This window comes from Lissotriton vulgaris, chromosome 2_1 (genome assembly GCF_964263255.1).
Source record: "Lissotriton vulgaris chromosome 2_1, aLisVul1.2, whole genome shotgun sequence".
Taxonomy (NCBI): Eukaryota; Metazoa; Chordata; class Amphibia; order Caudata; family Salamandridae; genus Lissotriton; species Lissotriton vulgaris.
The window spans coordinates 1,636,113,385-1,636,140,731 of NC_141687.1; the positions used below are offsets into that span (position 1 = coordinate 1,636,113,385).

General features: G+C 44.4%; 1 protein-coding gene across 1 annotated transcript in view; it reads right to left on the reverse strand.

Moving 5' to 3' along the window:
• Positions 1–7,399: 7,399 nt before the first annotated feature.
• The window catches only part of LOC147732971 (uncharacterized), a 43,710-nt gene continuing 23,762 nt past the window's right edge, over positions 7,400–27,347 (reverse strand). The window contains exon 2 of the mRNA XM_086955548.1: positions 7,400–7,519. Within this exon, the coding sequence (XP_086811674.1) occupies positions 7,400–7,519 (120 nt within the window). The remainder of the gene's footprint in view (positions 7,520–27,347) is intronic.

Below are 27,347 nucleotides of genomic sequence, written 5' to 3' on the forward strand. Positions count from 1 at the left end.
TGCGCAGCCCGTTCTGTAATACTGAAAGCATTGTCGCACATATAGCATCAAAAGGGAATTCCGTCATTTGCATAGAGGCGTGCCCCATGCAGATGAGGGAATCCCTTTGTCTCTGCGCCTGTGTCATATTAGACACGTGGATACAGAGGCATAGAAGCTGACCTGAGGCACACTGACAGTGCACCACCTAAAAGGTGGTGCGCTTTCAGTGCCCTTCCTGATGGCAGCCTTCATGAGGAGGGATCCTATCAACAACCAGACATCCCCTTGAATGCGGGTGCAGTCATCACTGCACCCGCCTGCAAGGGGATCTCAAATCCCTCTTTAAAGTGCAGGTGGGTTGGCACCTGCACAGAGAAAGACAGAGCAGCTTTTAAACAGCTGCCAGTATTTGTCTTGAATATGCTGCCCCTGGGCAGCGCAGGTTTCTGGCTACCCTGACGGCAGCACATTCTACACGATAGGGTGCAGTGTTCCTATTTGCACCTGGTACATACAGGAAATAGTACAAAAAGGAAAAGCACAAACAGGAAAAGTACACCCTATCTATAATAGGTCCCCCGGTGTGCATATCTTGAAGGTTGTTCTGAAATTCTTTATCTGCACTACAGTACCACCTGGTGCTTACTATTTTTTGGGCAAGCGTAGACTGCACTTGCAAAACATGTTGTATATACTTTGTGGGTTTACAATATGTCCATTGCTTTTCATTTGTTTCTTTCAGTTTCTTTTAAAAATCCGTGCTTCCAAGTGGTTAAATTCTCCTATTTGTCCCTCTATTTCATCTTTTTATTCACTCCCATGGCGCAGCGCCTCATCACTTATAGCCTTCCAGTTGTCTTATTTTAGTTACTGACTCAGGAACTTTATTTTGAATTCAGAAAGAGCACTTCACACAAGCATTTGTGTTTTGAAAACTACAAGCTTTTCTGTTAACAGGGCTGTTAATCTTGATCTTATCTTGTCACATTTGCTGTTCATTTAAAAATCGAGGTCAAATATTAGAGGCTATTTCCTGGAGTGCTCCTGTTTCCTTTTGACTATCTTTCACCATCCACCTTGGTGTAATTACAGCATGTGATGCCAGGGATTTTCATTGCTCCAAACATTTTAAATATAAGGTAAGTTGTTAAAAAAGGTTTTGCATCATCTCTCATATGTGAGTTAACATTGCTAATGTTTCCCTTGTACCTGTTCCGTAAAAAAAAAGTGAATGCAAATAAACAAGACTCATTGTACTGAGTCGCCAGAAATGATAATTCTTACTCACCTAAATAGAGGAACAAGTGACATACACTTGTATACAGTGGAAAAATAGTAGCTAAAACATCTTCCACCCTGATCCCTCACAGAATTATCACATTTCAAGAGAATCATTGTCTGGTTCAAAAGAAGACATAAAAGTGTCAGAGGCACACAATATTTTAAAAAAATAAAGGTATTTCAAAAAAAAAAAAACTGGAATAATTTACCTCTTAATCTCCGTCTGGACCCCTCCGAATCTAGTTTCCGGAGGAAATTAAAAACGTACCTCTTTTCTAAATAAGTGGGCTCCTCCCCTACTTCTCTCTCAGAGTGCTTCAGTTCAGCGCGGGGACACGCATTCTGCGTAACCAGGCGCTCTATAAATGCCCCTTAATAATAATAATAATAATCATCATATGGAGACCTCCCACCCTTTGTACTTGCTTGATATGGGTGGTGAACGGGCACCAAGTAGAATTCAATTTGCCACCTTATTTGGATGATAGCAGTCAGTTTTTCCATGGCACAGATGGACCAGACCTTACGACACCACGTATTTATAGAAGGAGGGAGTGGCTGTTTCCATAATTGTGCCACCCAAAGTCGTGCTGGTAGGTGTAGATGGCATAGGAGGCGGCCTTTAGGGGTTGTTGTGGAAAAATTCTATTGCCCCCGGATCACACAGAAGAATTTTTTGGTGTTTGATTGGGAGGTGGATGTTGGTGATGGTCTGCACTACATTCTGGATTGCCACTCAAAAGGTTGAATCTCTGGGCATGACTACCATGTGTGTAGAAAGGTACTCCTCTCGCTGAACCCCTTCCAGCATGAGTCAGAGCCTGCAAACATCTTGGCCAAGCAAACAGGTGTTAGATAGAAATGGGTCAGTATTTTATAGGCATTCTCTTTAATACGGACACAGATTGGCGATTGAGCTGCTCTTTGCGAGATGGGTATCCAACTGCTGTCAGATATTTCTATGGTCAATTCTCTTTCTCACACATAGGAATGTTTTTTAGGAGGAGTCAGTAGTAGGAGACATCAATAGAGCCACCAGATGCCTTTAAGGTGCATATTATTTAAATAGAGGGACTCTATAGGTGTGGTGTTGTGTTGGCATGCCAGATGTGCATGGGGTATGCTTGCCCAATGAAGTGCCTGATTCAGTTTGGAGCTATGTCATCGGGTTAGGACAAATTTGGCAATCAAGTCATCCCTCGACCACAAATCACAGTTCTAAAAAAAAATGCCCAGAGCAGAGGAGAGCCCCAGAACCCAGCTAAAGGAATTAGGATGTGCCACACCTGGAATGAAGTCTGGATTCTGCGCTAAAAGGGTCAGTCTGAAGGGGTAAGTCAGCCTGTACATGTTTTGAAAGTGTAGCAAATGGTCATGCGCGCTCTTGCCTTAATGCGCGCTTGTGCATACTGTTATCAGGATATACGTTGTGTATGTCGCTTCTGAAAATGATTTTAACAACCAAGTAGTGTCTTGCTGCTCCATCTCCTATTTTTTTAAGTGAAAATATGGTATCCTTGAGTTTTTAGGTCTCGCCTACGCAGCGCGCATGCGCTTCATAGGAAAAAGACCTTTAGCTATTGATTCCCTTTTACAGGCAAAAACGTGCACTCATTGCATTGCTTTGCATGGCAACGCGTGCACGTTTGGCGATTCCCGTGTGGGAGAGAGCTTTCAAACCATCTGTTAATTACAAACAGATAGTTCCTGCTCGCTCCCGCAAGGGAAGCGCAGGCCCTCTCCTCTCTCCCCTCCCCCTGCTGCTTTCTCCTCTCCTCGTCAGCGGGAGGCTTGCGCTTGTTTTTATTTTGAGAGGAAGAGTAGCTGCACTTCTCTAGAGTGATGTAATAAGTTTAATTGGAGAGTACTGGCCCTTCTCAGAAAATAAGCACTTCTATTTTTCCATTTCAAGATGGAATCAATCACGAGTTTTCAAAGGGAGTAGTTTAAGGGAGCTGACGTATCTTCAAATAAAGAGATGACTACTTTGTGTCTGCGTTTACTAAAACTTAAGAGATAAACATACCATAGCAAGCCGACAGTAACATAACTGTAAGTTGTATTTCAGTTCCCGAGGTCTTGTCCATTTTCTATGTTACTAGCCATAGCTTGGCTTCTGATAGATTGGCAAGGGAGACATTCCCTGCCCATGCTTATGGTAGTTGATCGGGCGCGGGCCTGTCAGAGGAATCCACGGGTCGGCTGTTAGCACGCGCAGGCCTTGGGAAAGTTGCTTGCAGGCGGTGGGAAGGGGGTGGTGGCCAGCAGCGCTTGGATGAATGGAGCAGTTGCCTTCTGATGCCGGGTGGCCTGTGGCTCTACCGCGTGAACCTGTAATACCAGCGCAGGCAGCGGCCCCAGGGAGTCTGATGTGCACACAACCCTCATACAGGAGCTGACTGGCTTGGGCATGGCTAGTTTAGAAAATAACAGGCGTGTAGCAGTATGGGAGACCGTGCCTCTCACCAGCGCAATAGAACACACGTGGCATCTGAGCACCCCCTACCATAGAGACATGCTACTACTTCATAACTATTCTAAAATACTGTGATGCCTGACATGCAGTGCTTTATTAAAAGGATTTCTGGCACTCTGAAGCTTTGTGCTGTAAACCGGGAAGCATAACTTTGTATTCCTTGTTTAACCATGCTCGCACCCAGTCATAAATTCGACTCACTTCATAAGATTCCACCATGGACTAATGCATCTATTATAGACACCTGTGTGTCAAATCCTGTCAGGCTGGCTCAGCCTTTCATCCTTCTCAGTTGGTTAAATCAGTACTATTCGGTTTGATACTAATTAATGCATTTTATCAGCAGCTAGTGACGGACAAATCATAGACTGTGCTGCATGTATCAACCTATTGTGTTCTGTTTACTGTTGGCATACACGTGAGAGCTAGAAAAGGGGAGGAAAGGTGAAGCCCAAGGAAAGTATTGATGTCACAAGAAGCAATATTCAGCACAGCAACGCTCATCTAAAGCTGTCAGGCCCAGGGTTGTACTGGCACACCAGGAAGCAGGCTGACAGGACAGGCATCACTAACATCTTACCCATGAGGAGCACAGACTGAAAAGTACAAAAACTACCTCGGCGACAGCTGTCAGTCAATCAGGAATGTAGTGTAACAATAACAAGAAAAACAAGCATTGGCATAGCCAATAGGTCTCGCCTTTGGGACCTTATAAGTGTTAGCCATGCAACAGTTGATGTTGTTGCACCAAGGATATTGTGCTGCATAACTAAATACTTATACGGTCCCAGAAGCAAGACCTATTGGCTATGCCAATGTTTGTTTTGTTTGAAGTAGTATTTATGATCATTTATTTCAAGCCCTCGCTTTATGAAGACTCTCATCCAAATCAACATCACCAAGCACCAGTCAAAGGAACGGGAAAACACTGGCACACACCTGAAAGCAGACACACAAGCAAACTCACTCAAAAGCAGCCATCATGTGTGTGCTTGCGCACATACACACACTGCTTCCTGTTTTCAGAGAAGGCGAGAGCAAGAGTCAAATGATGCTAATGCATGCATGCAGGGTTTGCTTACATGACTTTTATTAGATGTATGCTCTCCTTAACCTATGAATAACTTTTTTTTCAGACAGTTCAACACAGTTTCATGTGAGCAGTTGGCATGAGTGCTCTGATTTCATTCCCTATATGAGCTTTTCTGTAAACAAGGCTGTAATTGTTGTTATTAGCTCGTCGCCTTTGCTGTTCAAGCAAAGATCGAGTTCAAATGTGAGATGCTGCTTACTTGAGGGCGCCTATTTCCTTTCAACTATATTTTGACCATCTGCCCCAGTGTTATTACAGCATGTGAAGCAGGGGTTTTCATTGCACTAAACTTTTTAAATATATCATAAGTTGTTAAAAAAGGTTTCGCATCATTTCTCATATGGTGTTGTACTGCATTAGCATTGGCAATTTTTCTCTCGTTCCAATTCCTTTTGTTAGTGTTAAAAATGTTACATATTTTGAAAGTGTACCAACTGGTCACGTGTGCGCTTACCTAAATGCACACCTCGGCATACTGCTAGCAGGCTTTAGGTTGTATGCGCTGCGTCTGAAAATGATTTTAAAATCCTAGCACTGGAATGAAAATATATTGTTTTGGGGATGTTCCATTAAGCGCATGCACACTTATCATTATATTAATGTATTCGCCCTCCCATTCACCACCCCCACCTGCCCTCCCGTTCACCACCCTCACCCGATTGCCAAAGACAATAGGTAAAAAACTATTGACTTTACTAATGTTTGTTCCATAATGTATTGATTTAGTCTGTGACCTAGGATGATGTCCTATTGTTTGTTCCTTTTCCATGATCTGGTTTGCATCCCATTGATGTCAATTCACCAAAATGCCATGGGTAGCGGAAGTAAACTCACCCGTTCGTTCAGCACTGATGACCTCACAGGAAATTATATCAAATTACGTTTTGACCCTGATGATGTTTGAGAAGGTCTTGTCACATGATCTTTGAAATATTGGCATTGTGGTAGTGGCACCGCTGAACTAAACAATCAAAAATAAATGAAAGATTAAACAATAAGTGCAACATACATTAAATTGTTCAACTGGTTTCCAAAGCAGATAAAATATGAAATATATAATAAATATATTTAAGATTTGTCCTCTTGCCATGGAGTAATTTTGTAATGAATTACATTCCAACTGAGAGAGCAGCTTGGTGTGCTGCGTTCATTATTTCACATTGCGAAATAAATGATATATATAGTACAAAAATATATATGTACCTTGTAATTAGGCATTTTTCTGCAGAAACCATTACTGTCATTTCTCTTGTAGAACAATCTAAGCTTAAGTATTACCTGTATAATTCACCTTCCGGGAGTTTGGCGAAGAGCTAGTCAATGTTGGATTTAATGTGTTCCAGAGCAATGGGCATGCATATTGGAAGATCTAAAAAAAAAACACCTCATTGTGAGTGCAGGTAATGGCAACTCCTTCATGGTGAGCAGTGGTACCCATATGCACCAGTGAGGTCACTTTTATCATTGGCTCATTATTGAAGTGTCAACTGCAGACTGTGAATACACCACCGCACGTGTAAAAAATATTAGTTAAAGTTATGAAAAATGACAAATGTTACATTATAGTAAATAAAATGACTGAATGATTCAGGATTTTTGTTGAAGGCCACTCAATGTCCAAAAACATGTTCAGTCCAAAAATAGATGTAATCTGGAACTTCTACGTATGTTCCTAATGAAGAGGAAAAAGAAAAAAATATCACATGCTATAATATTTTCCAAACAAAGCTAAGAATGTTATAGAAGGAAAAAAAGATTGATGACACTGAGGCATCCAAGCTCCACCGTCTAACTGCACAATCTGTTTCCATGCAATGTCACTTAGCACTCAAGTGATGTATAGCATGCTCAGGAGCTTTAAGAGCATGAATGTCAATATCATCTTTAACAGGCAGGCTGCCACACAGAATACAGCATGTATTTAGATCTTGCTATCGGTTTTGCGCCATTACCCCTGCACAGTGTCCCATCATGTCTTTGCTGCAATCTTACTGGATGAAAATCTTCCTATTTTCTGTGCCTGCTAATAACTGCTTCTGATCCATAGATATTCAAGAAATGCACCTTTCAGAGGGAGTCTTAAAACCCAAGCAGTGGTCTCTGTCTTGGCTTCCCCTCTCCTCATAACAATGAAGCACTGACCCGTTGTATCCGTACAAAAGAATCTGCATTATAAAATGACCCCAATAAGGCGTCAGTGTTAATTAATCAATAGAGAGTAACAGACGTTAGAATATTAACACAATGACAGAGTTAAAGTCACATAGCTACGCCACTTCCCCTAATACAGCTAAATTGAACTCAAATAGCTAAACTTGCAAATATAAAATTGCTCTAATAAATCAACAAGACAGCTAAACATCAGAGTAAGTTACACAAATATATTTGCAAACTATAAAGTTGATGCTAAGCAGAAAAAGTACAGCTACACCGATTAATACAAAACTGCACAAACACGAATTAAACAAAGATAAACGGATTTTGAAAAGGCTACAGAAATACAGCTTATGTGAAGACTAGACAGATAAAAATAAATCAAACAAAATTGAACATATATAGTGATGGCTTCATAAATGATGAAGAAGCCTCAAAGGCATATAAAGGTAAATAACTCCATTTAAGCTGCTGGGGCAAAGGCTAAAGAGATATTCTTCAGAAAGGCGGAAGTAAAAGATGTTAAACATGTACTGAAAGCAACAGACATAAAATTAAACAAATATAGTGAAACAGGTGTAGTGAAATCTACAGAAACGAAGTTCGACGATTTAATCTGCAGCATTAGGCGATAAAATCTGCAGGGATAAATATATACACAGTAAGATTCATAGATAAAGCCACAAAGATGTGTCTCACAGAAGTTTCTATTGCTGCACGAATAAAAGAGAATGCTGCACAGATTCATGTAAAAGTGTGTGTTTGTGCTATACAGATGAGGTACAAAATGATATACAGAATGCTACAGGAATAAATTGTAAGCTACACGGAGACTGACAGATGTATACTATTAACCTAACAGCCTTAGGGTGGTCCTCCTCCAACTTTTTGCCTGCTTTCCATTTTTCTGGACTCATTTTTGCTGGTTTTAGGACTCTACACACTTTACCAATACTAGCCAGTTCTAAAGTGCTTATGCTCTCTCATCTAAACATCAGGGGTGGAATACAGGTCCCTGCAGCCCCCGCGGTGCGGGGGGGCCCTCACACTCCAGGGGGCCCTGTCAGCACCGCACTTCTGCTCGGGAGCTCTAGATGGAGTCCGGAGGGGGCCCCTTCACTTACCCTGCAGGGGGGGCCCCTCAAGGTTCGTCACACCACTGCTAAACATTGTAATATTGACTTAACTAATTGACACATTTAATGTACTTATATGTCCCTGGTAAAGCGCACTCAATGTGCCCAGGGCCTCTAAATTGAATGCTACTAGTTGGACTGCAGCACTCATTGTGCCACCCATGTAAGTAGCCCTCCAACAATGGCTCAGAACAGTCATTGCAGAGCCTGTATGTGCAGTTTTAAGATGCCACTTTGACCCAGCACGGTAACCCTCTTGCCAGGCCTAAACCTTCCCCTTTTATATATGTAAGTCACACACCAAGTAGGCCCTGTCTAACCCATAGGGTAGGGTGCCATGTATTTAAAAGGCAGGGCATGTACTTTTAAGCTGTACATGTCCTGATGGTGAAAAACTCCCAATTTCGTTTTTACTACTGGAAGGCCTATCTCTCACATAGAATAAGAGTGGGTTTACCTCATTACATATTTTAAGTGTAATTCCCAATTGTGAAGAGATAGACTTTTCAAGTTTGGTATCACTGGACTCCCAATTTAAAATCACAATTTATGATGAAGTTGGATTATAAACTCCAGTTTAGCAAATGCCACTTTTAGAAAGTTATCAATTACTTACTGTGGTGAATTGATGCCTTCAGCCTGTCTCTGGAATACACATCTGGGGTGGGCGACAGCTAGCTTCCTGTATTCCAGCTTGACAGCCACACACAAAGGAAGGATAGGTGTGACTGAGTGGCCATCTGCATGCTTATTGGCCATCCTGAGTAGGATGGAGGGGAGGAGATGACACAACTGAAAGGGCTGTGTCCTGTCCTCACAGAAAGGGTTGCATACTTCCCTGTAGTGAGTCTGGAGCCAATGAAGAAAGGGCATAGACTCGGTGCACTTCAATAGCTTTCTTTCATTGAAGTCTCATCCAATTCAAATGTACCACTGGGTATAAGAACTGGACCCCTAACACCACCAAATCAGTACACTTCTTTACCTGTGATTACTCAGCCAGGAAGAACTGCCGTGCTGCAGAAAGGACTGCCACTTTTCTGGCCTGCTGCTTTGCTGGACTCTGCCTTGCTGTGCTCTTGCCTTGCTGAGCTGCCCTTCTACCTACTGTTGTCCTGCCTTGGTGAGAAAGACTTGACCTTTGTCTATTGAACCCAGAGTGACTACAAGGACTTGTTAGCTTACCTTCTGTTCAAAGTATCAGGGATATTAAAGACTTAAACTACCTGCATCTGCATCCAGTGGCAGCTGGTGAAATTAAAAAATGGTGAGTCATAAGATGACAGTAATATGTAGTGAATGCGAGCAAGCATTGTAATTGCATGAAACAGAAGAATGTGGCTGAGTGAGTAAAGTGCTTTTTGCTGAAACTTGGCTATAATCGACTGGTTGTGAATCTGTACTCAGCATGGTCCAAACAGACATTTATGCTTCCAAGGTGTTTACAGTGATTCAGTGAGTACCCTTAAAAATTGTTAAGGGGATGCAAAACATGTTCCCCAGTCACTGTAGGCACTGCAGAAACAACAGACCATGAATTACCTAACACAAAAATGAACAATGACTACCACGAACATCGAACGCTGAGTATGAATGTGTTGACTGAGTCTGACTTTCTAATTGGGGCATGCTCAAAAAGAGATCTCAGCGTCCCCTATGCTTTAAAATACTGTGAAACATAACGTGTAGTTGTAAAGCACATGTTCACACATACGCATCTTGGCACTGAGTAACAGATGTTTCTTGTTACCCAACTCAATGGCATTAATTTTATCAACCACAGAGGTAAAAAAGGCTGAGTTAACCCTCAGGCAATTTCAACCTGTGACCACGAGTTTAAACACAGGCCCCTGCAGTGGACGCATACGTCCACTGAGCCACCACACCCATGCATGAAAGTATAACACATATGTGTATGTTGTTCTTAAAGTTCTCAAAGGTGTTCCTGCCGAGATTTTTGCTCCTTATTGCTGGGCTGGCAGCTACCTTACTTGAAGGCACACGGGGAGGAGGACAAAGTGCAGAAGAGCCTTTATTGATGTTCCGTATCCAGTGCAAAGTGCTGATATTTACAAGAGGCGCTCCGCACGGTTTCTGTTTGTAGCCAGGACAAAAGGCCCAGTGGGAGCAACGGCAGGATGTTGCAGATGCAGTTCTTGTGAATGACTTAGGTGCAGCCTCGGAACAGGCCGAGCTTTAAGCTACAGTGACGTCACAGGCTCCACTCCATGCCTGAACTCTATCCTGTAAGTGAGGCACCCAGCACCAGGGCTGCTCATGGCAAAGCCCAGCGTGAAATGCGTGAAGATTCGCACCGCTCCCACATGTGCCTGGTTGCCTGATCTGCGAAGAGAGGGTCAGATTTTCCAAAAATTAAATTTATAGCATCCAGTGTCCATGCGGTCTGCCATTTATTGGCAAATTTGTAAAATAATTCTACAACATTAATAAAGAAGGGGGGACCATTAATAGAATATTCCACTAAATGTAATCATACTGCCAGTGACATAAAATGGCAAAAATACAGTGTTAACTATTGTCTCACACTACATAAGAACGTATGGATGTGTAAATGTTGAGGCCATTATTGATTGTGCTCAACCACTCGATAACCCTAGAAACGTTTTTTCCGTTTGTTCCCCAGTATGTCTATGTAGTTGCCATGCTTTAACACTTATGTCTGCATCGTGTCTCACGGTACCTTGCAGAATCAATGTCATTTTCAGCATTTCTAATTTCATATACGTACATTTATGAATGTAAGATCCAGCTAACTTGACTCATCCATATATCTGAGTTCATATTAAACTGTTATGAATTAAAATTCTTACTGACTCACTATTTAGGGGGTTTTATGTTTACATCATGCTCAAGGAATATTTTCATTATTTCATGTGTCTTGTTTGCCCCTCATCTTTGCATGCACATTGAAACTGATTTGAGATTAGTTATCCCCAGGATTTTATATTCTTCATATAATTACCCCCCCTTTTTTATCCCAGCTTTGTGTCCTCTCTGTTATTACTGCTATCATAGCCTAATACAATTGATATATGTACAACTGCACTGTTACATCATATATGGTTTACATTTTTTTCGCGACTTTGCTGAGTATTCGTTAACCTTCCTGTTTTCAACATTTCTTTCCAGTCAGTTTACATACCAGTTCTTTTTATGGAGCTCGATTCTTTTTGAACCGCAACTCCTTTTCTCCATCATACCCCTCTAACTCCTTTCAAACTGTCCGACGTTTTGCACCAATTATGTTCCGTAGGTCTTAGGCCCTCCGCTGGACTTTAAGTGTTTCCCAGTCGTTATGGGCAACTAGCTTTTACTATATCTTAAAATACTTTTTTGTTATCCTATGTATATTTTTAGTCATGAATTTTCTTTTTTTCTAAAGTACCCGTACAATTCAACATGGCCACTACTTTACACCCTCGTGCACGGTACGTTCCAGTAATTGCGTCCCCCACACGTGCTTTTAAGCATCTCTAACATTGTTCATTATTCCCACATTCATTGCCTGAAACTGTGTGTTGGCTGCCGTGGCCTCCATTCCATCCCTCAAACTCTGGTGAGTTTTCTTTCCTTTTTTATCTGAACAGGTCCAATTGATTCTATCTATTAAGCAATTGAGAAGATTGCATTTTTTTCTTCAATTATTTTACTCAAACATTGCCTGAGGGGTATTATTAGATGTCTGGAGACATCATCGACTTTTTTACTTTGCTCCTTAGGTTGATATTATCTCTGGGCGAGTTTTGCTTCTAATTCCGCGTATTCACAATTTTTCATGCGAATCATGCCTTTAACCTGAGGTATTATTTCTAGGATTCCTTTGTAATGTAGATGCCGCAGAAAAACTCGACTGTAGCTTGGTTATTGCAGATCCTTTGTGGACCTTTCTTGCAAGCTTGCATAATAAAATACTTTGAGCCAGATGTAGGTGGCCGTTTCAGGCCATTTACCGATCGGTAACGACCGATTTTGGCCGTTACCGATCGGTAAATGGGTGACAGGTATGTAGGGGGCATTTTTTTACCGATTCGGTAATATTACCGAATCGGTAATTTTACCGAATCAGTAAAATAAAAATTCGGTAAATTTACCGAGTATGAGGCTCCCAGATGTAGGTGGGACTCTCCTGAGTTTCAGAGGCCTTACAGAATCGGTATTTTACCATCAAATCCAATTTGATGGTAAAATACTGATTCCGGTGTGCATGCACATGTGTGCATGCACACCTATGCCATGTGACAGGCAGACCTGCCCTTAGGGCATGTATGCCTGTCACATGGCACCCAAGCCTGTTTTGGGGGTGCCAGAGGGTGTCAAAGTGACACCGCCTGCACCCTTGTGAAAATCGGTATTTACCGACTCAGTAAATACTGATTCGGTAATGCCCATTCATTCCTATGGGCTTCAAAGCCCATAGGAATGAATGGGCATTACCGATTCGGTATTTACCGAATCGGTAAATACCGAATACTTCCGATTCGGTATTCCAGCACATCTGGAATACCTACATGTCCACAGCTTAGATTTACCGATTTTTAATTACCGAATCGTAATTAAAAATCATTAAATCTATTTTACCTACATCTAGCCCTCAATCTGGATTACTTAAAAACGAGAGGAACATATGTATATAGTTCTGAAGACGGTCTCCTCTATTTATTAGCCTAGAGACCGAAATGTTGATGTGTAATTTCCATTTCTTGTTTTCTCGCAATCAGCAAAAATAAGCAAGCACAAGGAAGGATAATTATTATGGACATTATAACATACAAAAAAGGATCAGCAGATATGTGCTTCATGGCACTGTGTATCAAAAGAATATTATATTGGAGTCATATATGTGGAGTTTGCTGAAATCAACCCCCTTACTCAAACAATATTTTTCCTTGAACGAAATGCTCTTCACATGTATGCCAGTATCGATGGTGCTCGCTCGACAGATTAACTTCTGCATTAATTGTAACATGGCTGTGTGCTTTTCACATTTCTATATTCATTTAAATAACTCATACTATCTTGATGTTAGTTTATCCACTTGGTACTATTTAGCATTTTGCCTGCCATATGTACATACCCAAGCTCTCAGGGGGTTATTGGGCCACCCTTTCCTCTAAACATAGAGGAGGAAAGCCGTCATAAAAAGTGAATTAAGAGTCAAAGATAGTGAAATAGCAGAAGCAATCTGAAAAGGATATTGTATATTTACTTGAATTGGTAAAGGAAAAAAAAGAGCCTACAATTAGAACCTATTTCTTATTAATGGATTTGTTGTATTTTCTTCCTGATACAGTCTAATGCAAAGCTGCCCCGTCACTGGGGAAGACTCCTCCAAGCACAGCAAGAAAGACTGAAAAAGTCTTGTTCACTAGATTGTATTTAATCACTATTATACATCGATAATAGGTTCCACGTATTTTCAATCCATTAGTTTCATGGTTGTATCAGTTTTTAAACATATGATCAATTGCTTGAAACATCCAATGCATATACCAACAAGTTCTATATGTCCCAATGCATTTCGGGCTCTCTCGTCAGTCCTTCATCAGGGGTTACTCTACAAATAGAAAAAAGGCATGGCTGTCAGCCTGAAAGGAAAATTCCTATGTAAAACATATCCAAAAAACGTAAGTAAAAGCGTGCATGGCAGTCAAAGACCTCTAAAGACCGGGGTGTGCGTGTTTAAAATCTTCAAGTGTCTGTTGTAACGTGATTCATGCTGTGAAAATTATTAAAAACAAGACGTGCTGTGTTCGGATGTGCTTGTGAAAGTCGCTCCGTCTTAATCACCAGAGTTAAGAACCGCCGCTGTGCGTTATATAAACCCAAGTGCTAATGTAACACAAGTATAGGTGTATCCTTATCACCCGATTTAAAAAACAATGCTCATGCTGTGAATTCGAGTGCTATCAAGACACGGGTGAAACAGATGCCCTGCTTTACAGTAAACAAAAACAAACTCACTCTCGCGTTTCCAAATGCAGTGCTTCGACCTGTAATGTATAAAGAGCGAGTTGCACTATAGGGTCCTCGTCGTCAAATGGTAGCGCTCACTCCGGTCGGTTTCAGTTCCAAATCGCTTTATTCCCTAAAGTACAAGAGCTAAGGAAACACGATCTATACAGTTCAGTGCCAACAATAAACTGCCCACTCAAGAATCTCCCCTACATTTTAAGACTATAGAACACATACAAATAATAACAATAGATGAGCCCATAGCATCCCATACACAAGCCCACAACAGAATGCTCTTACTTGTGTCACCTGTGTTCCTGGTCTTTTAGGAGGTTGGGAGCTCGTCATTTTCCCATTGCTGACAGACTTCTAGCGGCCACATGGAGCTACCCTGGCCTCCTATGAGCAGGAGTGTGCCAGGGCCTGTGAATCAAATGCTACTAGAGGGCCTGAAGTACTGAATGTGCCACCCACGTGAGTAGCCCTGAAAAGGCAGCTGCTGTGTCGTCTTGGCCAGTGCACACACTTGCCAGTCCCTCACCTTCCCCTTTCTTACATGTCAGACACCCTTACGGCAGGCCCAAGGTACCCCTGTGGGCCAGGTGCAGTGTATGTGAAAGGTAGGACATGCCCTGGTGTTTGTAGCATGTTCTGATAGTTAATACCAGCCAATTTCGTTTTTCGCTATTGCAAGGCTACCTGTTCCCCATAGGACAGAATTGGGAGTTTGTTTATAACATCTAATATACATAACTGGCCCGGGTAATTAGGTAGGAAAATAAAGTTTAGTATGCCTGAAATCAGAATCTAAAGATGCATCTTTTAGCGTAGGTGATTTTTACATTCGGTGTTTGAAAATACCACTTTTAGAAAGTAGATATTTTCTTGCTCAGTCATCCTGTGTGCCTCTGCTGGAATGTGGATTGCCAGAAGGCTGGGGAGCAGGAGTGGCTCAAGATAGTTTAGGTGGGTCAGGAAAGGGCTGAGTAGACCTGTGCTGCAATTGGGGATGGGGAGGAGATTTCCTTGCACCTCAAAGGCCTGGTCTGCCTCTTACCATGCCGTCTCCACCTCTTGCCAGGATGTCACACCAGAGAAGAGAGAACTGGTTCTGGCTGGGCACAGACACAGTCTGCCTAAGAGATCAAAGGATTTTGGAATATAAATACTGGGGCCCAGACCCCTGAACTTAAAAACTCTTTTGGACCAAGAAGATTGCCAAGAAGAAGAGCTGGAGAAGCTGTGAGGGGGGAACGACCACATTGCTGTGTGCTTTGCTGTGTTGGCCTGAAGTGGATGCTTTGGTCTTGGGCAGTGAAAGGACTGGACTGACCTTTCTGCAATCTACCTTTGTGAGATCCTCCAAGGGCTTTTGGTAGAGCTGGCCGCCTGTTCAAGAAGTCTCAGGAACATCAAAGACTTCAAGCTCTTCTGCCCTTAGCACTGGGGACTGTGTGTTTTGTGCTGCAACAGAAGAAGCAGCAACCTTGACGATGTCGAAGCCGCTGCTGAATCAGTGCCCTGAAGACACCGTAGAGGGCACCACAGCAACCCTGGTATCACCGAGTGGACGGGTATGCTCAGATGTGGGTCCCGTGCTCTCCATGCCACTGGAACCAAGCTATCAGGGCTGATGAGGACTGAAAGCCCGAAACCAGTCCCAGGATGCTTGTTTCCAGTCCAGGGAGGACCTGGCCTGGCAGTTCGGGCAGGTCGAAGCACTGCATTTGAAAACGCGAGAGTGAGTTTGTTTTCGTTTACTGTAAAGCAGGGCATCTGTTTCACCCGTGTGTTGATAGCACTCGAATTCACAGCATGAGCATTGTTTTTTAAATCGGGTGATCAGGATACACCTATACTTGTGTTACATTAGCACTTGGGTTTATATAACGCACATCGGCGGTTCTTAACTCTGGTGATTAAGACGGAGCGACTTTCACAAGCACATCCGAACACGGCACGCCTTGTTTTTAATAATTTTCACAGCATGAATCACGTTACAACAGACACTGGAAGACTTTAAACACGCACACCCCGGTCTTTAGAAGTCTTTGACTGCCATGCACGTTTTTACTTACGTTTTTTGGATATGTTTTACATAGGAATTTTCCTTTCAGGCTGACAGCCATGCCTTTTTTCTATTTGTAGAATAACCCCCTGATGAAGGGCTGATGAGAGAGCCCGAAATGCATTGGGACATATAGAACTTGTTGGTATATGCATTGGATGTTTCAAGCAATTGATCATATGTTTAAAAACTGATACAACCATGAAACTAATGGACTGAAAATACGTGGAACCTATTATCGATGTATAATAGTGATTAAATACAATCTAGTGAACAAGACTTTTTCAGTCTTTCTTGCTGTGCTTGGAGGAGTCTTCCCCAGTGACGGGGCAGCTTTGCATTAGACTGTATTTGGAATTACGCTGCATGGACTAGACAGCGATACCTCTTGGAGCACACTACAGACCATAATTGTGAACACTATTGTTTAATCGGGCAGTGCTAGCCCCTACTACTTCCTTTGTATTTTCTTCCTGCTCATAGGCCATTTCTAAACTTGTGGCTGTATGTGAAAAGAAAAAGACACACAATTGATGGGCGGAATGCAGAACAAATCAAAACATTCACCTCCAGTCAAGAGATCTGGGTTAAATCTATCATTCTTTTTCTCACAATGCCACCCCAGTTTTGACATGGCCATATGCAAATCAATCTTGACCCTGTGCCTCATGGGAACAGTCCAGCCTGAACTACAAAGCCAGGTCATCCATGGACCAGAAATACGCATCCTAGGACCGGTTTCACCCCTCTTCAGCCAGGATAGCTTGATTCCAGTGGCACAGTGAGCCCATGACCCACGTCTGGGCATACCTGGCGCACTTAGGGTGAGAAAACAAAAGACACACAATTGATGGACGGAATGCAGTACAAATCAAAACATTCACCCCCAGTCAAGAGTTCTGGGTTAAATCCATCATTCTTTTGCTCCCCATGCCACCCCAGTTTAGACCTGGCCATATGCAAATCAGTCTTGACCCTGTGCCTCGTGGGAACAGTTCATCTCGAACTGCCAATACAGGTCATCCCAGGACCAGAAACAAGCATCCTAGGACCGGTTTCAGGGTTTCGCCCCTCTTCAGCCAGGATAGCTTGATTCCAATGGACTGTGAGCCCAGGACCCACGTCTGGCCATATCTGGCGCACTTAGGGTGAGAAAGCAAAATACACACAATTGATGGACGGTATTCAGAACAAATCAAAACATTCACCCCCACTCAAGAGATCTGGCTGGGTTCAAACTGGAATGGCGTGGTGAGCAAAAAAAACTATGGATTTAGGCCCAGATCTCTGTACTGGGGTGAATGTATGACATTGTTCTGCATTCTGTCCATCAACTATTGTTTATGCATTTGTCACCCCGAGTGGGACGGGTATGCTCAGACGTGAGTCCCGTGCTCTTCCAGCCACTGGAATCAAGCTATCCTGGCTGAAGTGGGGTGAAACCCCGAAACCGGTCCTAGGATTCTTGTTTCCAGTCCAGGGAGCACCTGGCTTGGCTCCTGGGCTGGACTGTTCCCATGTGGCACAGGGTCAAGACTGATTTGCATATGGCTGGGTTCAAATTGGAATGGCATGGTGAGCAAAAAAACGATGGATTTAGGCCCACATCTCTGTACTGAGGTGAATGTGTGACATTGTTCTGCATTATGTCCATCAACTGTTGTTTTTGTATGTGAAAAGAAACAAAAGAAAATGTGAACAATCCAAATGTTACATTCTGACATTGGGTTAAATGATTGACATTTAATGGCTCCCGCCATTAAGTACACAGGACATTCAAGTCAAGTAAAACTTTATTCGGATACAATTTTGTGTCCATAAAAGTATACAGATAATTACAAACATTAATTAAAATCATTAAAATATGTGGTACAAGATATAACACGGGTAAGATACATTTGTAGTAAAAAGAACCATAACCAATCATTAGCAGCAAGAATTCATGTTTAAAAAGACACATAAACAGAGACATCAGCACACAGTCTATCGTTTTACATTTTATACAGAGTCATAGTTTGCGCGATATCTAACACACACTTTTAAAAATCGGGCTATTGGGACGATGTTATACTCAATGTCCAAACATTGTAGGGCAAGAAGGGCCGGACGGCAATGTCGTAAGCCCATGAATTTCACCAAAGGGATGATCCACCGCTTACGTGGAAATTCATAATAGCTGCAAAAAAAGACTATGTGCAGTAACGATTGTTCTGACTGCCCATCACATGGGCAACAGGACAGGGTGCTAGACCAGTCTTTTATCTTTGTAAAAGTTAACAGCCGTTGGAAGGTATTAAAACGGAATTGCGTCAAAAGATATTTGTCATAGGCATTGACACTGGTTAGTAGATATGGCTGAATCCCATGTGAGACTTGCACAGAGACTAGATGGAGATTTGTAGGTTTTAAGATCTCAGATGCCGAGCGAAGCTAACGGAGATGAGAAAGACACACACTTTTCAGTTTTTTACGTGAAACTTCAATTATGGTCTCGGGGGTTAGAAAGGCTGTTTCCATGTTTACATCTCTGAGAAAATTATAAACATATAGTAACCATGGGATATTTCTCCACTTTTCCAGTGTGAGGCAGTCAGAAATAAGTAAGCGTGTCAGTTTACATTCTAAGGTTTGCCAAAGACAGTGCCATAAAAGAATTGGTTCGACAGCAATAAGATCGGTAATATAGTCCTGACCCAACTCCATATGACAACCGAAGGTTGGGGAGCTTTTTGGGGCTGCCAGCAGATACCGCAGGAAGCTGTTTTCTACTTTTTGGATACAATCCGAATTTACATGCCCCCATACCCCTGCCCCATACGTTGCCACTGGGCAGCACTTAGCCCTGTAAATCTGGATGAGTTCCCGCGAGGGGCGCTGACCTAGTTTTTGGGCAAATGTAACCAAGGCTGTTGTAGCTCTAAGGAACCCCATCTTTCTGGCTAAGAGTGCTGGACGCCAGCTAGAGGTGTTATCTATCTGGATACCTAAGTAAGGGTATGAGTTTACGCTTTCCAGGGTAATGTTATTGATCTGAGCGCCACCAAGATGTTTAATGCGTTTCCCCAAATGCATAACAAATGTTTTCTTAGTGTTTACATGTAAATCTAAACTTGCCATGAAATGCTGTATCTGTCAAGAAGGAGTTGGAGTTGGCGAGGGGTCCTGGCCATGATGATCGGGTCGTCCGCGTAGAGCAATGCGGGTATTGGACGGCGGCCTATCATGGGCAGATCCTTGCTACCTTCAAGCATCGCAACCTCCAATCCATTCGTGTAGAGATTAAAAAGGAAGGGTGCCAGAACGCACCCTTGTCTGACACCCTTGGCTACTGGGAAGGATGTTGTAAGTTCCCCCCAGTACCATACCGTACTTTAGCTGTGGCCCCCATATAAAGCTCTTGGATAAAATATACCAAGGGAGGATCTACCCCCATGGACAAGAGGAGTTTCCAGAGTTTGCTGTGGGAGACGCAATCAAAGGCCGCCGAAAGATCGACGTATGCTAGATGCAGCCTCCCCTTTTTTGCCCCAACATATTTACCTATCAACAGAGATAGGTTTAGAGCCTGCTCCACTGTCCCTAGACCCTCTCGGAAGCCGAATTGCAGGTCAGAAATCACTTGATTACATTCTGCCCAGTCTTGGAGTCTTTTAAGGAGAAGGCGACCCATAACCTTGCCTGTGGAGTCCAGGAGGGAGATAGCACGATAACAGGCAGGGTTATTGACATTTAATGGCTCCCTCCATTAAGTACACAGGACATTCATATAAATGTAGACGGGTTTAAAGGGGAGTGCAGTGCCTTCTGCAGTAAATCAGTCAATCATCAATCTTTATTCCGTGTCTTGCTTAAGAGCCATAAAATAATAAATTAAAATGCCAGTGAAAACTTTTACAGATAAAATGCAAGTTAAAACTATGTAGGCAGCTGCTTGAAAAAGAATTGGCTTCACATCAAGATTCCAATTACGCTTTTCTCACAGCACCAGAAAATGTCATCTGTGTGTAATCTGCAGGACAATGGTTTGAAACTCTACAGGTACAACTCAGCATTTCACCTTTCTGGGATTTTTAACATGATGTTAGTGTTGACTAATGTAAATGTAAATGTAAATGCACATGTATTTGTATAGCGCAAATCACTGACCGAGGTCGGTATCTAAGCGCTTGCTTAGGGAACCCGTCCTGGTATTCCCCTGTGAGATAGCCCTGGCAGGGTATTCACAAGGTGAAAGCCAGGCATCCTGCTGCGAGGGGCCGTTGTGGAGATTAAGCAAGCTATAATGGGGATTATTAGCATGGTATTAGTGTTGACTAATAGGAGTACTTATTCACAGTGCTACAAAACAGCAAAATAAGTTGCTACATAAAACTCAAGTTATGGCGTTTTTATCATTTTAAATAAAGTTTCAATGGAAGTTACAGTTGCAATGGGTGCAATTCTGCAAAACATAAAAAGTAGAAATCCCAAAAGAAGTTAATGAATTTATCAAAAAAAAGCATCATAGTGCTATACAATACTCTAAATATTGTGGAATTATGCATAGTCATGTATTGAATACTTGTGACCATTCCGAATAAGTTTAGTATTTTGCATACCACGGTCATGTATTTTTGTCAAAACCGGTCTAATGGATGGATTTCAGTAACTGAGAGACACTTAAGGGCTTATCTCGATGTCGGTCGTGGGCCTCCACCCTGAGGTCGGAGGTCTGTCGCCCGACATTGTTGGTTTCAATTCTGCCCAGCTGAAACAGCCAATCCTTGAATGCATAGAGCATGTTTTCAGCATCAAGCCTATGAGGGAATTTGTTTATGTCCTACTAGGAGTACTAGACCCGAAAATGACATATGCTACTGACTGCCAGCTCCTTGATTTATTAATCACTCTAGCATGCAAAGTTGTGTTATGTAAGTGGAAGAACGCCTCTGAAGTGTTGTTCAAAATGTGGCAAGAATGGTTGTGCTTTTTAAGAGGGGCTGATAACCAGGCCCTACATTCCTCTCCAGGGCACGCTTCTCATGAAAAACTATGGAAATCGCGTGATGCTTCCTCATTTTCATTTGACCAGCCGTAGGTACTGTAGGTAAATCTATACGCCTCCCTCCAAAGTGTGATTAAGCAAAATTCATATCACACATCATGACTGCCGTAAACAAACACCAATCTCAAGTCATTATCCCCAAAGATAATCTGAATTGTGAGACGTCTATAGATGCTATTGATACGAGACCCTAGACATATACATACATTGTATATGCAACTGTATATGTATTAGCTGAAAAGGGGGGCCGCTCGGCCCTCCCGCCCACATGGCGGTGCGGCGCCCCCTCTCCTCCGGCCTCTCGGTGGTGGGGGTGTGTCGCGGGTTAATGACACGCACGGCACGCCCCCACCACCGATTGGTTGATGCCTCCCCCGTGACCCGGAAGCAGTTGGACAGCTTCCGGGGCTGGGGGGCGGGTTTGCCGGGGGGGCGGGCTGGCGGGGCCGGCGACCCCCTGGTATGGTAGCCCCTTAAGAGGCCCGGGGAGCGAGCTGGGCACCCTCTTTGTCCCTGGCTCGCTCCCCACATACCTCGTGTGCCCCACGCTCGGGGCAGTTAATTTTCTCTTTTTTCTAATCTAGGTCCCGGTGTCTCGCGGCTTCGAAGCGGCAGTTGGCGGATCCTGGGGGACGGCAAGAGAATCGGACCTTGGCTCCACCGCAGTGCACCCAGGCAGTGCCTCTAAGTGGCTATCGGGCGTTATAATACGGGGGTCGGCAGGCACAAGAACGAGGTATTTTGCGGGGCGGGGCTCGGGCGGCAGTCGGAGCAGGAGGAGCACACTGCACCGTAAAGGGATCGCAAGGTCCGTTTTCATTGAGGGACCGGCTGTGTATGCGATCGTGAATCTTCCTGGTAACGCGGTCGTGAGGATTCAGGCTAGCGCGCGCTCGAGCTTCTGCTAACACGCCTTATTGAGTTGGAATTGGGGAAAGCAAAGGGGGCGAAGCAGGATACAGCAGGGCAGACATTGGATGGGAGACAAGAAAGGAAGTGCATGTTCTGTACCGTTTTTTAAAGCGATTTTTACACGAAATAGCTCAGTTGGGAGAGCGTTGGACTGAAGATCTAATGAAAAGTGATTTGTAAGGTTTAAATATTGTAAAGCCTTTGTTGTAGGTTCTGACATACTTTTATTGTGCCTGGATAACTCTTTAAGACCCTGTTGTTTCGAGTTTCTAGGGGCCGGAGCCCCGCTAGCGTGTTCTTAGTGCCCTTGGAACATCTGTGATACAAAGCTTGTGCATTATATTAACATTTGTTTCCCCCTAGGAAGCTTGGTTCTGGTGCTTCTGGATTCGGGTGCTTCTTCCTGTGCAGTCAACAGATCGCGGGCGCTGAGGACGGCATCGGACAGGGGACACACAGGAGACCGGTGGTAAGGGGAGTGAGGCGGGCCTGCACTTCATTGCTTCTGGAGGGCCGCCGGGCTTGAGCCCTTCCTACAAGGGGTTGGCGCTCGCCCACATGCTAAGACTAGCTAGTGTGTTTGCGGTCACAGTTGCATGGTGCTTACGGCCATCTTCACATCCCCCATCTAAAAAGAAGGTACAAGTGCATACATGCACTAAAAGACTTGTTGAGGCTAGGACTAGAGTGCACTGGGTATTGTGTTAGAATGTCATGCCCACGAGTCAATAAGAGTGCAGTCAATAAGAGTGCCCACATGGAGCTAATGATGCAGACTATGATGCGCAAGATGACTGCGATGGATAGGCACCTCGGTAAAATGGACGAGTTAGGTAGGAGTGTGGCAGAAATTAATCAGAGGTTGGATGGCCCTACGGGACCACAAGTCAGGCTGAGAAGGATTATTAATCCGACATTGCCCAGAGGTGATTTTGTCGCCCCTCCTAAGAAGGGCAAGTCCAAGAAAAGTGTAGGCACAGTGCCCAGGAACACCGCTGAGGGGGAGGTAATACCAGTAGTAGTGCCTATGGATACTCCCTTAATGCCCCCAATTGCACCGGCAGTCCCTGCTCCTGTTATTCCAGCAGTGCCGGTGGCCCCACTCGGGGTCATTACCCCTGTCTCCCCCGTGACCATTACCCCCATCCCCGCCGGGGTCCCAACACCACCGACCAGCGATGTCCCGGCGGAACTGGCATCCCAGATAGCCACCGTTTTACCCTGGTTACAGTTGGGGGGGGGTGTTGCCATCTTCCTAAGATCACTCGGCGGAATCCTTGAAACTGGTTGAGATAATTAAGTTGGCCAGGGCGAGTGAAGGGGCACCATTGGAACCAATTCCTTCCCACATAGGTTCCTCCAGCGAGCAGAAGGCTAAGAAGGATGGTGCTACATCGCAAGTCAGTGATAGTCGTAAGGAGGTGGCCTTGCCATTACTAGAGGATGGTGCTATGCCCTCAAGGAGGGAGAATTTGGCGCAACATGTGTCTCAGGCTGTGAAAGAGATGCTCTGGGCAGGCAAATATATCAACATTTTCTCTTTGCTAATTGATAATAGGGAACTTGAATATGCCAAGTCACAAAAGGAATGGATGTTGCCCAGTGAATGGAGAACAGAATTGGTTAGGTTCAGAGTAGAGGAGACATTTATTAACTGGATGAGGGCCTTTTCCGTGTTCAGTGCCATTACTGCTGAAAAGTCACCCAATGTACATGCAGAAATGGCCTGCTACCAGAGCAGGATTGCCATGTGGAGCGAGAAACACGTGGGGGACGGGTGGAAGGAATATGAGATTTCATTCAGGAAAGCTAAAGAATTCAATCCCTCTTTAACATGGGATATGGTAGATTCCCTGTCATGGTGCAGCTAGATAACTGGGGGGTCAGCAGCGATGGGGGCCACTGGGGCACAGAAAATATACCCATCGAAGCCCCAACAGCCCTTTCGGCATGCGCAAGGAAGTGAGGTACCAGGAAAGGGTAAGAATTGGGGGGATAAAAAGGGCGTATGTTGGGATTTCAACAAACGGTCCTGCACTAGGGCAGCAGGCACATGAAAGTTTAAACACGCCTGTGCCTTGTGTGGGCATCCCTCACACCCCGAGACTTCCTGCATATTTAAGGGTGGCAACCAGGGGACCAGGGGGAGAAGGAAAGCTGAATAGACAAGAGAGGGGTTTAGTATCACACACTCCCATTGATGTCATGGCAATGATTCCTTGGCTGAACAGATACCCAGATTACGCAGCGGCTAAACTACTTCAGGAGGGATTTTCTCAGGGTTTCAGGATACCTGCAGGAGGGTACAGAGGTAAGAGTGATTGTAGGAACCAACTGTCGGTGAAGCATAACCCAGGTGTAGTGGCTGCAAAAATTGAGAAAGAATTACGCCTGGGTAGGATAGCAGGACCCTATGATGAGGTGCCAGTGCTCAACTTTGTTTGTTCCCCACTTGGTGTTGTCCCCAAAAAAGAGAAAGGCGAGTTTAGACTCATTCATAATCTCTCAGCCCCAAGGGGGGCATCCTTGAATGATGCTATAGATGAGAATGTCTGCAGTGTAAAATATGCCTCTTTTGACCAAGCGGTGGAGTTGCTTAGGGGCCTGGGTCCAGGGGCATTGATGGCCAAGTCTGACATAGAGTCGGCATTTCGTCTTCTCCCGGTGCATCAGGGCGATCACCACCTTCTGGGTTTCAAGTTTGAGGGGAAGTATTACATGGACAAATGCATGTCTATGGGTTCTTCTATCTCTTGTGCCTATTTTGAGATGTTCAGTTCCTTCTTGGAATGGGTAATGAGGCAGGCAACCGGGCATCAACAGGTCATGCTCTACCTGGATGACTTTCTCTTCCTTGGCAAGGCTGGGTCTCAGGAGTGTGCGCGGGCACTGCAGGAATTTTGCGTGCTCATGCGGGCTCTTGGGGTCCCGCTAGCGCCAGGAAAGACAGTGGGGCCAGCCACTTGCTTAGAATTTCTGGGCATTGAAATAGACTCTGTGGAGGGTTGTTTCAGGCTCCCAAAGGAGAAGGTGACAAAATTCAAGGAGGCACTACGCGCAGGCCTGGCCAGAGAGAAGGTCTCTTTACAACAGCTCCAGGAAACGGTAGGCCAATTGAATTTCGCGTTGAGAGTGATACCAATGGCTCGCCCCTTTTCTTGCTCAATTGCGCAGGCGATGAAAGGTCTGCGAGAAAAACACCACCGCACTAGACTGTCACTTGAGGTTCCCCAGGACATGCAAATATGGTTGGCATTTCTGGAGGGCTTCAATGGCAGGGTTGTGTGGTCCAGCCCCCTCACTACTTCAGCAGAGTTAGGTTTATGGACTGATGCTGCTGAAAGTTTCGGGTTTGGTGCCATCTTTGGAAACAAGTGGGTCACCCACAGGTGGCCAGACGACTGGGTGTACAGTGAGTTGACAACAAACATTGGCTTTCTGGAGCTGTTCCCCATATGGGTTGCATTGATGGTCTAGCCAGAACATCTGCGCAACAAATCAGTGATATTCTGGTCAGACAACATGGCGGGGGTGGAGTGTATTAATCAGCAAGCGGCACGCTGTAGGTTTATACTCCGCCTCTTGAAGGAGATTGTGTTGAGATGCTTGAAATTGAATGTTATATTCAGGGCAAAACATGTGCCAGGTGTCCTTAATAATGCAGCTGATGCACTCTCTCGCCAAAAATTGCAGGCATTCAGGGAACATCTTCCAACAGCAGAACCTACACTAACATACTTCCCGTCAACACTCTGGCAGATTGGTGCCCCAAATTACAGGACCTCGTGGCTGCTAGCTTAGCCCACAAGACAAGAACAGCGTATGAAGGGGCGTTTCGTTCATATTGTACTTTCTTAGGGCTAGACTGGGAATCCAAATGGGCTCTGGAGAATAGCTTTGCAGATTATCTGGGTAGATTGCACCAGGAGGGTTGCTCAGTGGCAACAGCTAACAGGCATAGGGCAGCTGTCTCCTCCTACGCACAGGCAAAGGGAGTAAAAGACCCAACTAATAGCTTTGTGGTGCGTAAGGGCCTGAGGGGTTGGCGCCGCCTACAGGGCAGAACAGCTGACACTAGGAAACCAATAGGCTTGGGGAGGTTGACGGCATTATTGCCTGCATTGCATGACGTCTGTAGTTCAGACTGGGAGATACAATTGTTCAAAGCAGCCTTCACATTGGCCTTCTATGGAGCTCTGAGACTGAGCGAGTTGGTTGCAGCCTCCAAGGCAGATAGGCAAGGGGGTATTCAGTTCCTGAACACAACAATACAGGGAGGCACATTGTGGGTGACAATTTTGAGATCAAAAACTGATCCGGAGGCGCGGGGGGAGACTGTGGTTCTGTACAGGGCAAGAGCCAATCCTTGCTGCCCGGTACACCATGTGGAGACTTTCCTCAAGCAGCGAGGTGGATTGTTGGGTGGGCAGCTCTTATTGCATGCCGACGGCACCCCTTTAACTAAATACCAGTTCAGAAGAGTCATGGAGTTGGCTATTACCAGGGTGGGCCTTGACCCGAAGTAATTTGGCACACACTCCTTTAGGATAGGCGCAGCCACTGAGGTAACCACAAGGAGTCTGCAGGTGAACAGTGTCAAGAGAATTGGGAGATGGTCATCCAATTGCTACAAACATTATGTACGTTCCAAAGCGCCGGGACACTCTCTGAGTAGCCGTGCGCTATACAAAAACCAGTATAACATAACATAACATAACATAACAACATAACATGTTGTAAAGTACCTAGAGCTTTGCTGAAATTAGGTTATTTTTCTGGTTTTTTGCAGTTTCTTCGCTCTGTGACGCAGGCGGAGGACTCGCTTCGGGTCATCATCAAGGTTCATCGGCAACTCATCGCGGTGTGGACAATCAGGAACACAGGACGCAGTCAGGCAAGGTTTGGATTGTTGGTCATTCATATGTGAATCGTGCTAAACATGTCTTTTTTACAGGCAAGGGTAGAAGGGAGCTAGAGCACAAAGGATTGTCCATCTCCTTCTTTGGGAGGGGGGGGGGGGCTCTGCCTCAGCCAATTTCGGGGATTCTTTGCAGAATTGGTTGCCCAACATGCAACACCACCGGCGGTGGTAATTCTTCACCTGGGAGGGAATGACCTTGCTAGACTGGGTAGAAGGGTCCTCCTAGAAGAGATCATCTCAGCAGCGGGTTGGGTAAGGAGGGTTTGCCCTGACTGCACTGTAGTTTGGTCTCAGCTGCAGTGGCGTT